This window comes from Prenolepis imparis, unplaced genomic scaffold (genome assembly GCF_030444845.1).
Source record: "Prenolepis imparis isolate NDT839.2.m4 unplaced genomic scaffold, iyPreImpa1.0 SCAF_1, whole genome shotgun sequence".
In the NCBI taxonomy this organism is placed as follows: Eukaryota; Metazoa; Arthropoda; class Insecta; order Hymenoptera; family Formicidae; genus Prenolepis; species Prenolepis imparis.
Genome location: NW_028141159.1, coordinates 1,159,424 through 1,173,615, shown reverse-complemented (window position 1 = coordinate 1,173,615; position 14,192 = coordinate 1,159,424). Strand labels below are relative to the sequence as shown.

At 30.2% G+C, this 14,192-nt stretch overlaps 1 protein-coding gene and 1 long non-coding RNA gene across 3 annotated transcripts in view; one reads left to right on the top strand and one right to left on the bottom strand.

The window, feature by feature from the left end:
• Positions 1 to 14,192, bottom strand: part of LOC145941233 (uncharacterized) — a 179,505-nt gene that overhangs the window by 111,624 nt on the left and 53,689 nt on the right. The gene's annotated exons all lie outside the window — the stretch shown is intronic.
• LOC145941049 (proto-oncogene tyrosine-protein kinase ROS-like) lies at positions 432 to 6,291 on the top strand. Of its 2 annotated transcripts, none has more exons than XM_083046839.1 (7): positions 432 to 602; positions 2,068 to 2,224; positions 2,397 to 2,852; positions 3,852 to 4,015; positions 4,213 to 4,686; positions 4,900 to 5,256; positions 6,243 to 6,291. In XM_083046839.1, exons 1-7 carry the CDS (start codon positions 504 to 506, stop codon positions 6,288 to 6,290), a joined length of 1,755 nt encoding a protein of 584 aa, XP_082902965.1. In that variant the 5' UTR covers positions 432 to 503; the 3' UTR covers position 6,291. The 2 variants fall into 2 exon arrangements, with proteins under 2 accessions (XP_082902965.1, XP_082902972.1); XM_083046846.1 differs by having other exon boundaries at positions 433 to 602; positions 2,068 to 2,170.

Here is a 14,192-nt window from a genome sequence, read left to right as displayed (position 1 = left end):
TTTTTCTATATATTCATTTAATTTTTATGTATTCTTCATTTAATTTTATGTAGTTTCATAATTTTATGCACATTTTTCATTTGTTATTTACATCTTCTTCTACTTAAAAGACAAAGCTGTATATATTGTAACATGTACAATTTATATCTCAATTCAACTGAATGTATTGTAGTAAAAATTAGAGAGTATTTTAGTAATATAATAACATTCCTATAATGTAATACTGTAATTTCTACGTTTTAATTATAAAAATCCTTCTAATCAGTATTCATATTTATACTACCATTTGAATTTGAATTTGAACTGTGTAAAAAGTACATATTATACTATATTAAAGATGGCTGTCGCCCAATCAGAATGTTGGTCGAATCGACGTCGATTTGTCATCGAATCATTTCTGGTTGGGCGGACATTCACAGTGGAGCGCACTTCTCCACAGCATACGCCATCCAGTATTACATAGAAATTCATTGTACAAACATCTACAAGAGGAAAAAATTATTATGGTAAAAACGTTAGAAATATTGTGTATTTTATTTAAAATGATAATATTAACCAGAGCAACCACGGATTTAGAGTATTTGAAGAATCTAAAAGCTTCAGTGAGTCTCCAAAAAAAATATTTTCATGTATTTTGATCTAAAATTCATGCAGATAAGAGAATTTTTTCATAAAGAAAATTGAAAGTTATATATATTGTATATAAAAAATTAATTATTTTAACTTTGTAAATAATAAATTATAATTTTGTGTAATTGAAACTGTACAATGCGTAGCGAAAGTTTTGATGCTATATATAAAAATATATATAAATACATTTAAAGAAAGCGTTTGTTAATTTTGCGTCACAGTTAAATCATTAAAGTTTATTTTAAAATCGACATTATATAGTATAAAATTAAACATAATTAAGACAGTATATTAGAACTTAACGTAATACGTGTTGTCATAATTGTTGAGTGAATATGTAAGAAAAAGAATTTTTAACATTAACGATTCTGTTAAGATTCCGTTTACTCTCTGCTACATTGATGAATACATATGTGATACTTTTGCTTATTTACATAATTTTTCAATAATTTCTAAAATATTTTTATTTTTTTAAATATTTGTATACATTAATTTTTGTCTAAAACTTACAATAAATGATTTCTATTTAACGAAATCAACGGTAAAAAAATTTTGGGTTAGAATAAATTACATGCGTATATAATGAAATGGCTACTAAATCCCGAGTAGAAGATCAATATATACATTTAGATACACTTAATCTCAATCAAATATTTTCATAAGGTCAATATGCATAGCTAAATACATGGGCGTCCGCAGGATTTTTGCCAGTGGGGGCAGGATTAAAATATTTTTTGTTTTTTTTTTTCTTCTTTCTTAATTTTTTAAAATTTAATTTTTTGTTATTTTCATTTATATATTAAATATGCAAATAAATTCCAGTGTTTATTCAAAAGGAAAGCAAATGCTAAATTTTTTTACTGATTCCAAGGGAGAGCACATGCTCCCTCTTACCTCCTCACTCTCCTACGGATGCCCATGGCTAAATAACTATCATCTGCAATGGGTCCATTAATTTTATTTATCACTCAATGCATATGTATACGTTAACATATATTTTAATACATATTTTAATCGGGATACATATTTTAGTCAAACGTTTATGGCATCATGCTCTTCGAAATTCATTTGTAGAACATAATTAATTATTGAAACATAATAATAGAAATTGAATAAGAAAATAGAGAGATAAAAGAAAAATAAAATTTTTTAATACAAGAATTTAGAAAATTTATATAACTACAAAAAATAATAATAAAAAATTATATTTACTATTGAAATATAAATCTTAAAATTATCAGTGATAACAATTGCACTCGTAAAAAAGATAATTGAGCTAAAGTTTTACTTGAAGATATGTTGTTATTAATTAATCTTAAACTAATATAAAACTGAATTATTAGAAAAAACTGTTTCGACAATCGAACAGAATCAGGCTTTCCACGACTTATTTGCTACAATTATAAATTCTTATTAACTTTTACTGTCCATCCACAGGATAACTCATCGCTCAAATTTGTCAGCGTTCATGACTATATGTTATCAAACAATGAATCTGCCCAGAATTATTCTGATAACGTGACTGTGAAGTATGAAGTCGGTAAGAATTCATTTGCAGACATGTCTATAATCCCAAAATCTACTGATAAAGACAGTAAGAAAATAAAGGCATTATAATATCATATATTTACTTTAAAATTGTTTTAAATAATATTTATTTAAATGTTAAAAATTAAATAATAAAGTTTTAAGTAAAATGTTTTAAGTAAATGTATATCCTAGAATAAAACAAAGAAATTTAAACTCTGTACTCTTGTGTAACAAAGGTAATGTACCAAGTGCTCCTGGGATACCTATAGTAACGAAACTTCCAAATTTCACGTATTATTTAAAATGGGAACCTGCTGAATCTCACGATTCACAAGTGACTTTATATCGACTGGAGGGTTTAATTGGCGAAAATAATTACAAAGAAGGCAATCATACTGACAAAATCAGTGAATGGAATGTATACTATAATGGAACGGATAATTACTGGATAACTACGAGAGACATGAATCGAAAATATCGATTTCGCGTGCAAGCTGAAAACTCTTACGGACGTGGAGTATGGAGCGAATCAAGCGCGATCGTTGATTTAACTTTAACAGGCTCTACAAGGCTTTACAGGCTCAAAAGATCAACTATGCAAGACTATCCCAGCTACTACATCCCATTAGTATCAATCTTATCAATTTGTTCGTGTATCATTGCACTTTGGTGTTTCTATTACTTATGCTGTTGTAAGTATATTTGTTATAAATTTAGGACTTTAATTGAAAATTATTTTAGATTAGATATATATATATGTATATGTTATTATTTTATTATATGTAACAATTTTATTATAATAAAAGGTTTTTGTGAAATGTGGTTGTTCTAATGGATGTAATACCTAACAAATATTCTTGCCAAAATAAAATTTAAATGTAACTCTGAATTTAATTCTAAATATCATAATAGTAGTGCATGTAAGAATAGAAAAAAAATATTAAGCAAAGTTATACGCATATAACTATAAATAGATTTTCTTTCACTTTTTATTTATCTTTTTGAAAGTTACAATTGTATTTTCTAACTTTTATATATATATATTTTTTAATGGTGTTAATTTTTAACATAATTATGTAATTGTATTAAACAAATGTATAATTATAATTGCATTGCAGTAACAAAAGTTGAATATGTTAGTTTCCCAAGAAGAAAACCTTTTATCATAATAAAATAGTGTTGTAATAAAAAAATAATAAAATAAAACATATCATTATGACAAAAAGTTATCAAATAAAAATTTTTAAAAAATGAAAAACAATGCGTTTTGGGTAAACACAAAATACTCAGAACGCGTAGTGGGGAAATCAGAACACTCAAAACGCGTTGTAGGTATTTTGTAGTGGCCACAAAAAATATTATATCTTTTTGGCTATTGAGTAAACTGAAATACTCACAACGCTTTGTGCTTTTCGACGCCCAGTGGCCGAAATAAATACCCAGAACGCATTATGGACATTTAAACTTACTCACATCGCGTTATGGATAAAAAATTCGGGTAATGGGCAAATTCGGCGAATGCGAGTAACATATATAAAGAGTTTCTGAAAAATTAGTTTATTTGCTGACTCAAATTTCGCTATATACATATATTAGCTATATATTATTAGATAAGTGTATTAAAACGCTTTTTTATCTAACAGCATGTCGACAACGTAAAAAATATAAAATAATTCCGTTTTAAATAATAGATATTAAATCACCAATTGTAAATCAAATACCTTCCGTGAATTTTGAACTAAATCCTATATACGCTCCTAATCCGCAAAGTGATCCAGACGTATTTGCACGAGGCATAATCGAAAAGAAGAAAATTACGCTAGGAAAGCTTCTAGGCAGTGGCAATTTCGGGGAGGTATAACTAATTTCTTATTTTTTAAATACATTCTCGAATTATTATTTTTAACATTTTAATATAAAAATGTTGAGGTTAAAGGCACACATTTAATAAAAGTAATTACAAAAATCGAAATTTCTCATAAAATGTTAAATAATATAAACATTTTTAGCATGCATTCTATCAATTTGTGTTGATTATGAAATATGTCACAGGTATATCAAGGAATTGTCGAAAATTTAGAAAAGTCGGAAAGAACACCTGTCGCTATAAAAATGTCACCAAAAAATGCTACCCAGCAACAAAAAAACGAATTCAAGAAAGAGGCTGTGATTATGAGAGACTTTAACCACAAACATGTGCTCAGATTGTTGGGCACCTGTGTTGACACCATGGATTCACCATGGATTATATTGGAATTAATGGAAGCTGGTGACTTACTGACTTATTTGAGAGAGAGTCGGGCATTGCAACCGTCAGATCCGCAAGCTTTACGTCTGAAAGACTTGCTCGCCATGTGCGAAGATGTTGCTCGGGGTTGTCGCTATTTAGAAGAACAGCACTATGTGCATAGAGATCTTGCGTGTCGTAATTGCTTAATATCGGCGAGAGATCGCGAACATCGTATTGTCAAAGTCAGCGACTTCGGACTGGCTAGAGATATTTACGAAAAAGACTATTACTGCATGGTAAATGCATTTATTTAAAATGGTTAAGACAATTTTTTTATTTTTGCATTGTTATAATATTATATATCTTTAAACTGACTAAAATGTAAACAAAAATATTATAGTGTAAAACTATTTTTATATTTGTATATGTATATAAAGGAAGGTATTGATGATTTAATAGACGACTTCGGTAAAAGACTTTACTGCACTAAAATTGTACATTAAAATTAGGAAAATGAAATCCCGCTTCCTTTTCGTTGGATGGCACCAGAATCTTTGGAGACAAAAAAATTTACTTCACAAAGCGATGTTTGGGCATTCGGAGTACTAATGTGGGAAATTACATCATTTGGTCAGCGGCCCTATGCTGCCATAGATGATGACAAAATAATGGAATATGTGTGTGCGGGGAACAGGTTGCCGATGCCTCCTAACTGTCCAAATCAATTGTACAAGTTAATGCTAAGTTGTTGGAATGTTGTGAATCGAAGACCAAAATTCAGACTTATCCTGGAATATATAGAAATTTTGAAAGCCGAAATACAAGATTCGGCGCTAATTCCGTGGAATATTAACAGATATATACAGGTAAATTGATAGTAATTATTTTTATATACATGGTGCAAAGTCATTGCATGAAGCAATAAATTGGCGACATATTTAATTGATTAAAAAATATTAATATAAAAATAATAATTTTACATTAGTTCAAATTTCATAATACATTTAATATTATTTGATATATCATTTGTTTCACTAATATTGTAACGTGATTATGTTAGACAGATTATTTTTTATAATGTTAAGATATAATGTAGAATTTGTTTTTTAAAACAAAGGCATGAGAAATAGTACAGCCAACGGAAAGTTTTAAATTGTTTAAATTTATCGATAATTATGCCTAAATTATGTTTATAGGTAATGTAGGAAAAGACAATTTTTAGCAAGTTAAATATATCAAAGATGTAAACTGATAACATAAGATTATTTTTCAATTATAACTTTATATATTGTATTTACTTTATATATTGAAATTCATATATTATAAACTTTATTTTATAATGTTTTTATACACTCTTTTAACCTTTCAATATAGGAATATGCAATATATTTGCAGTTGTCTACAACTGCCACTTTATAAGTCAAGTGATGATTTTTGTTTTTACTCCCAAAATACGTAGCTGTGTGTAAAAAATTTTTATCGTGTATCGCCTCTGCTACTATCTCACGAAATATATATATATCTTGCCCTTTTGTTTCTCCTCGCTCATCATCACTTTCATCCTTAATCTTTCCCTCTTTCTCTCTCCTCCTCGTTTACTTTTCAACTTTTCTGTACCGCAAACGCCTCAGTTAACGTTTACGAAAAGAAGTATGAGGATCCTTGTGTTGTGAGACTCGTATGTGTTCTTTCCAACTCTAATCTTAATCGAGTTTCACAATCAATATATAAAATACTATAATTATCGTATATCGTTGAAAAATTAATGTTCCAGCCAACAAATCTCTCTCTCACACACATCTTCCCTCTCTTTTTTCCTATTTTTAGTAAAATGCATTTTTTTATGTTTTAGATCGTGCCTTCTGAAAAACCCGGATATTGTCAAATGGCGGGTAATTGAAGTACAGCCGTATTTCTGAACATTTAATCGCCAATATTGTTAAATCCTTAAATGATGTTATAGGCATAATCGCTTCTTTTTGACCAACGATTTTTGAGATCTTTGATTAATGTTAAATAATAAATTTTATCGTCGTTTGTCGAACTATCGATATATTATTATCAATAATTTCCATCTATTTTTTTGTCTAATTGAAAAAATATCGCAAATTTTCTCACTTATTGAGTAGATCAAAATCAAGCACATATCTTCTAACCGACGATTATAATGTGTATGAATAATTGTTTTATGTACGCTTTACATTTGTGTAATTTTATTTTTTTTGTATGCTTAAAATCTTAAAATATTCACATTTGTTTTTTTTATTTTTATTTTTATAAGATTTTATTTTCATTTTTATAAGTTGATTGAATAAAAATTGTTCGGTTGATGTTAATCGAGTGTTTAATGTTCTATCTGTGCCATTATCCTGTTCTACTTCCATTAGATAAGATAGAAGATTTTCACAGCAAAATAACATAGTGACATTAGATCAAAGTTATCGGTTTAATTATAAATATAGTGATATATATAATAAAGAGGAAATGTGTGAAATATATACATATAAAAAAGAAAACATATTTTATAGTGCAAAAGTTTGATAAAGATGTTGAAGATAAACTTAATATTTTGAAAATATCTGCATAATTTAGTTACATAACTGTAACACATTTTTACTATATTCGGATATATTTGAAATACAATAGTTTTATATTATTATATTCAGATATTACATAATAAATATATGTGTTACAAAATAGAGAAACAGTTTATACAAATAATCTTAATTCAAAATATATTTTAATATAATCTTTCTATAATATATAGAATTTTACAATTGATGCGTTTACACTATATTTCAACTTACATTAAGAATTCACTATGCACGTATCTTACATAATTTCAAACTAGTGCATCAACTAAACTTTCTTTTTAAATTTGTTAGTTTTTGATATTACACTCCTTTGCATTTGAAATAAAAACATATTTATATTTATAATATTTATGCGGAAAAAAATAAAAAAAATATTAAGAAATACAGAAGATACATTTAAAATTATATAATATTAGAGTTCAATATCATAGAAAAACCTTTAAAAGAAAAGGTTTTTATCGTTTTGTTAATTTTGTCCTTTACAATAGGTACGTATTTTATACAATTTTCTATATATCCTTCATTTAATTTTAAGTTTAGTTTTATATTTTATGCACATTTTTCACTTGCTATTTACGTTTTCTTCTACTTAAAAGACAAAGTTGTGTATATTTGTAACATATACAATTTATATTTCAATTCAAGTGAATATATGTATTGTAGTAAAAATTAGAGAGTATTTTAGTAATATAATAACATTCCTAATATAATATTGTAATTTCTACGTTTCAATTTAAAAATCCTTCAAATCGGTATTCATATTATTACTACTATTTGAGAGATTAAGCTTGAACTGTTTAAAAGTACATATTATCTTTATCAAAGATGGCTGTCGGGCATTTAAAGTGGAACGCACTTCTCCACGTCATCTAGTGTTACATAGAAATTCATGGTACAAACATCTACAAGAGGAAAAAATTATTATGTTAAGAACGTTAAAAATATTATATATTTTACTAAACATGATAATGTTAACCAAAACGACCTCGTTTTTAGAGGATTTGGAGGATCTTCAAGCTTCAGTGAGTCTCAAAAAAAAAATATTTTTATATATATTTTGATCTAAAAATTAATGTAGATACGTAGTTTTTTTCATGAAGAAAATTGAAAGTTATATACACGGAGAGAATTTTTCATTATATTTTACTGTAAAATTCACTACAAATATCATATTTGGTAATAAGTCAAATATTATCATGCTACATATTAAAATTACCATGAGCGATTAAGCTTGATTGAAAATATCATGCTGCGCATTGTAAAATTTATATAAAATATATATTTTATAGGTTTACCACTTCTTTGGCATCTATTCTATTTAAAACACTTAAAGAATCCTAAGATTTAACATAGTTTCTTAACATATTTTATAATTATTGAAATTTTAGTATATATTTTAATAAAATTAATCAAACATATTTTATATTTTATTGCGATAGATATTAATATTTTTTATTGTGATAAATATTAATCAGAGAAATTCTCATAAAATTCTTTCCATACCATATTGTCCCACGATTACGATTTTCAGGATAAATTCTAAAAGAAAATTCTCTCTGTGTATTGTAAATAATAAATTACTTGTGTAATTAAAATTGTACAATGCATGGCAAAAGTTTTGATGCTATAAAAAATAGATATAAAGAGAGAGTTTGTTAATTTTGACATTATACTATAGTATAAAATTAAACATAACTAAAACGGTATATTAAAACTTAAACGTAATACGTGTTGTCATAATTGTTTTGTATTTAAGAAAAAGAATTTTTAACATTAACGATTCTGTTAAGATTCCGTTTACTCTCTGCTACATAGATGAATAATACATATGTGATACTTTTGCTTATTTACATGATTTTTCAATAATTTCTAAAATATTTTCATTTTTTTAAATATTCATATATATATATATTAATTTAATATATATTATTAATATGATATATATTATTATATTATTAATATAAAACTTACAATAAATGATTTTTATTTAACAAAATCAATGTAAAAAAAATGTTTGGTTAAAATAAGTTGCATGCGTATGTAATGAAACAACTACTAAATCCCGAGTAGGAGATCAATATAAACATTTTGATACACTTGATCTCAATCAAATATTTTCATAAAGTCAATATATACATACATAGCTAAATACATGGGCGTCCGCAGGATTTTTTCCAGGGGGGGCATGATTAAAATTTTTTTTGTTTACTATTTTTTCTTCTTTCTTAATTTTTTATAATTTAATTTTTTGTTATTTTAATTTTTATATTAAATATGCAAATAAATTCCAGTGTTTATTCAAAAGGGGAGAAATGCTAAATTTTTTTACTGATTCCAAGGGAAAGCACATGCACCCTCTTACCTCCTCACTCCCCAGCGGACGCCCATGGCTAAATAACTATCATTTGCAATGTGTCCATTAATGTTATTTATCACTCAATGTATATGTATACGTTAACATATATTTTAATTAAGATACATATATTTTAATCAGATTACATATTTTAGTCAAACGTTTATGGCATCATGCTCTTCGAAATTCATTTGTGGAACATAATTAATTATTGAAACATAATAATAAAAATTGAATAAGAAAATAGAAAGAGAAAAGAAAAATAAAATTTTTTAATACAGGTATTTAGAAAATTTATGACTACAAAAAATAATATTAATAAAAAATTATATTTACTATTGAAATATAAATCTTAAAATTATCAGTGATAGCAGTTGCATTCGTGTAAAAGATAATTGAGCTAAAGTTTTACTTGAAGATATGTTGTTATTAATTAATCTCAAACTAATATAAAACTGAATTATTAGAAAAAAATTGTTTCGACAATCGAACAGAATCAGGCTTTTCACGACTTATTTGCTATAATTATAAATTCTTATTAGCTTTTACTATCTATCTAACAGGATAACTCATCTCTCAAATTTGTCAGCGTTCATGACTACGTGTTATCAAACATTGAATCTGCCCAGAATTATTCTGATAACGTGACTGTGAAGTATGAAGTCGGTAAGAATTCATTTGCAGACATGTCTATAATCCCAAAATCTACTGATGAAGACAGTAAGAAAATAGACATTATGATATCATATACTTACTTTATAAATGTTTTAAATAATATTTATTTAAATGTTAAAAATAAAATAATAAAGTTTTAAATAAAATGTTTTAAGTAAATGTATTTCCTAGAATAAAACAAAGAAATTTAAACTGTACTCTTATGTAACAAAGGTAATGTACCAAGTGCTCCTGGGATACCTATGGTAACGAAACTTCCAAATTTCACGTATTATTTAAAATGGGAACCTGCTGAATCGCACGATTCACAAGTGATTTTATATCGACTAGAGGGTTTAATTGTCGAAAATAATTACAAAGAAGGTAATCATACTGACAAAAACAATCAATGGAATTTATACTATAATGGAACGGATAATTACTGGATAACTACGAGAGACACGAATCGGAAATATCGATTTCGCGTGCAAGCTGAAAACGCTTACGGACGTGGAGTATGGAGCGAATCAAGCGCGATCGTTGGTTTAACTTTAACAGGCTCTACAAGGCTTTACAGGCTCAAAAGATCAACTATGCAAGCCTATACTAGCTACAACATGCAATTAGTATTAATATTATCAATCAGTATGTTTATCATTGCAGTCTGGTATTTTTATTTTTTATGCTGTTGTAAGTGTATTTGTTATTTTAGGACTTTAATTGAAAATTATTTTAGATTAGATATATATATGTATATTTTACTCGCAATTGCCGAATTTGCCCATTGTCCGAATATTTTAACCACAACGCGATGTGAGTAAGCTTAAATGTCCACAACGCGTTCTGGGTATTTATTTCGGCCACTGAGAGTTGGAAAACACTCACAATGCGTTGTGGGTATTTCAGTTTGCTCAATAGCCAAAAAAATATAATTTTTCGCTTTGTGGCCACTACAAAATACAACGCGTTGTGAGTACTTTTGTTTTACTCACTACGCGTTATGAATATTTCGAGTCTACCCACAACGCATGGTAATTTTAATTTTTTTTAAATTTTTATTCGTTAACTTTCTGTCATCATATGTTTTATTTTATTATAATATTATTTTATTAAAACACTATTTTATTATGATAAATAGTTTTTGTAAAATGTGGTTGTTCTAATGGATGTAATAACAAATATTCTTGCTAAAATGAAATTTAAATGTAATTCTAAATGTCATAATAATAGTGCATGTAAGAATAGAAAAAAATATTAAGCAAAGCTATACGCATATAACTATAAAAAAATTTTCTTTCACTTTTTAATTATGTTTTTAAAAGTTACAATTGTATTTTCTAACTTTTATTTTTGTTACGTCCGGCGGACTTCACGATTCTTTTCTTTCCCACGACCAAGGCGAAGTTTGTTGTTAGGTAAATAAGAAAGGAAGAAAAAAGATAATAATAATCTAAGCGGCACGTATATAATAAAACGAAAACGTGCCCAGCGAAACGGACAGCTGCAGATATCGTGAGCGACCGATAAATATTACAAAATCGGTAAATAAAAGAGACCAGGCGGAAAGATGCCGAAAGCGGATTCTTGCCGACACCCTCGCGAATAATAAGTTAAAATCACATATCGGCAAAACATAAAGACGGCGAGAACGCGCCGAAAGCAAATCCTTCCCTAGTAAAATTAGGGGAAAACAAATAATGAAAACGAAAGTGTGCAAAATAAGATAGCACACCTGCGGGTATTCTCGCGAGAAAGCGGCGAAAAATATAAAGATTAAAAAGATGCCACACGCATCGCCTCTCAGCAAATAAGCTCTAAGCCACACGCGAGGGCAATAAAGCGAGAACCCGCCGATAAAAGCGGCACTAACAAACGACAAATATCGCGATATAGGAAAAACTAACAACAAACACCGCCGCCGATATCGAAATCTCGAGAGGATAATAAAAATATAAACCTCAACAAATTCTCCATTGGTCAAAACCTAGGGCCCTAAACAAAAGCCCTGACCAATCCCGATAAACTTTTAAAGTCAAGAGACGCCTCCGGGACTGAAAGGGCGTTATTGAAAAATTCCCTATTCGTCAGGAAATATTAACAAACTAACGGGAAGGAGGAGCAAGAAGGTATATATACCCGTAACATCTCTCAGAGAATATCAATCTTTTCTCAAACCTACGCTCGCGGATCAATCACGAAAAGTTGTATCACCATCCTTCGAGTGAATCTCGAACTCGTGAGCATTCGCAGTGACATTTGTGAAATCATCGTGTGCCCAGTGCTCACCGAGTACGACGATTTTCGCGAGTGAACAACTGCGAGTGGAACACCATCCTCACGGAGGAGTCCGTAGCCAGATTCACACCTGGAATAATTAACACCTACCTGCGCACTCCATAAGTAGTAAGTTATCAAGCACGCTACATCTCCACCCTTACTAATAATACTTAAAATAATTCTGGGACTTCAATTAAATTATAATTGTTTTCCTTTTTAATTTATTAATTTATTATCCTTGTTAAATTCTAACTTCGAAAAATTGTCCTTTCTTCCCCCATCCTTATCTCTCTCTCTCTCTCGAAATCACTGTGGATTTCCCGCGATAGCGGAGCAATCCGTGATTTCTATCATCCCCTTACCTTTTGAAATCACTCCGGATTTCCCGCGATAGCGGAGCAATCCGTGATTTCTTCCATCTCCTCTTTCTCTCGAAATCACTCTGGATTTCCCGCGATAGCGGAGCAATCCGTGATTTCTATCATCCCCTTACCTTTTGAAATCACTCCGGATTTCCCGCGATAGCGGAGCAATCCGTGATTTCTTCCATCTTCTCCCTCTCTCTCGAAATCACTGTGGATTTCCCGCGATAGCGGAGCAATCCGTGATTTCTATCATCCCCTTACCTTTTGAAATCACTCCGGATTTCCCGCGATAGCGGAGCAATCCGTGATTTCTTCCATCTCCTCTTTCTCTCGAAATCACTCTGGATTTCCCGCAATAGCGGAGCAATCCGTGAATTCTATCATCCCTTTATCTTTTGAAATCACTCCGGATTTCCCGCGATAGCGGAGCAATCCGTGATTTACTCTCTCTCACTCTCTATCTCTCTCTCTCTCTCTCTCTCTCTTGAATGAACAAATAAATAATACAATAACTAACTAAATTATTAAATAATTAAAATATCAAAATTATATAAAAATAAATATATATATATATATATTTTTTTTTTTTCTCTTACAAGAACTCCCAGAGTTATTTTTCAGTAAAAACTCTTCTTGCCCGGTTACTTTATTATTCGCTCTCGTAGTGGAAAATCCAAGGAGACGACCCTCGCGAACCGCTGTTAAATTGGCGCGAAACCGGCGTAATAGGCGGTTAAAGAAAGCGTTGGCACGGAGTCTGGCTGCGGGCGAAACCTTCGGCTCCCTAGAAAAAATTAACACACCGATCCATACAGAGACAACTAATACATATCACCCTACGGTCTCTCCTATTTCCTCACCCGAACATATAGAAACCCCGCTGACGCCGTCTCCCGCTACCTCTGCTTCTGCAGAATTTTTCGATTCCCCGCGAACTCCTTCTCCTCTTTCTCCCGAACCCGCTATACCTCAGCGGGCCCCTTCCCCTCACTCCTCTGTTTCCTCTGAGGACGCCGATTCTCCGCGGAGCCCTTCTCCCTTTCTTCCCCCTGCTTCTCCCGAACGCCCTGAGCCACCTAGATCTCCGTCTCCGGCTCCCTCAACAATCACCCTTGAAGATTCTCCTCCCTCATCCCCAACGTCCTCTGTAAATAGGGAACATCCGGAAGGGTTTGAGGTAGTAGATATCAGCGACGACGATTCCGAAGAATCAGAATCGCCTGCCAAGCTCTCATACGAGCAATTCAGAGCTTGGCTGATAAACCAGCTCCCAGGGATACGAGAAGTCCCTGAGGAAGCTTTCACGATTGGTCCAGGCCCCGTAGACCACGAGGCCTTACGCGAATTTCTAGAGACCACCGATAGGAATAACATCATCCCCTGGTATGTTCCCGGGCGAAGATATCCTTTAGCCGTCCCTGCACACCTTCTCCTACGAACCTATCCCCCCTCCACCGCCATAATTACCGAACTCATATAACCTAGAAGTCTCTCTTACACGCACACACATGGACACTAATTTTATATACCTATTACCATTTAAATTATTGTAACCACCA

Excerpts from the sequence above, each read along its gene's own strand:
- LOC145941049 (XM_083046839.1), top strand. The coding sequence starts at position 504 with ATGGTAAAAACGTTAGAAATATTGTGTATTTTATTTAAAATGATAATA. Across the intron at positions 4,687-4,899 it reads AAAAAGACTATTACTGCATG|GAAAATGAAATCCCGCTTCC; the intron begins GTAAATGCATTT and ends CATTAAAATTAG. Across the intron at positions 5,257-6,242 it reads ATATTAACAGATATATACAG|ATCGTGCCTTCTGAAAAACC; the intron begins GTAAATTGATAG and ends TTTATGTTTTAG.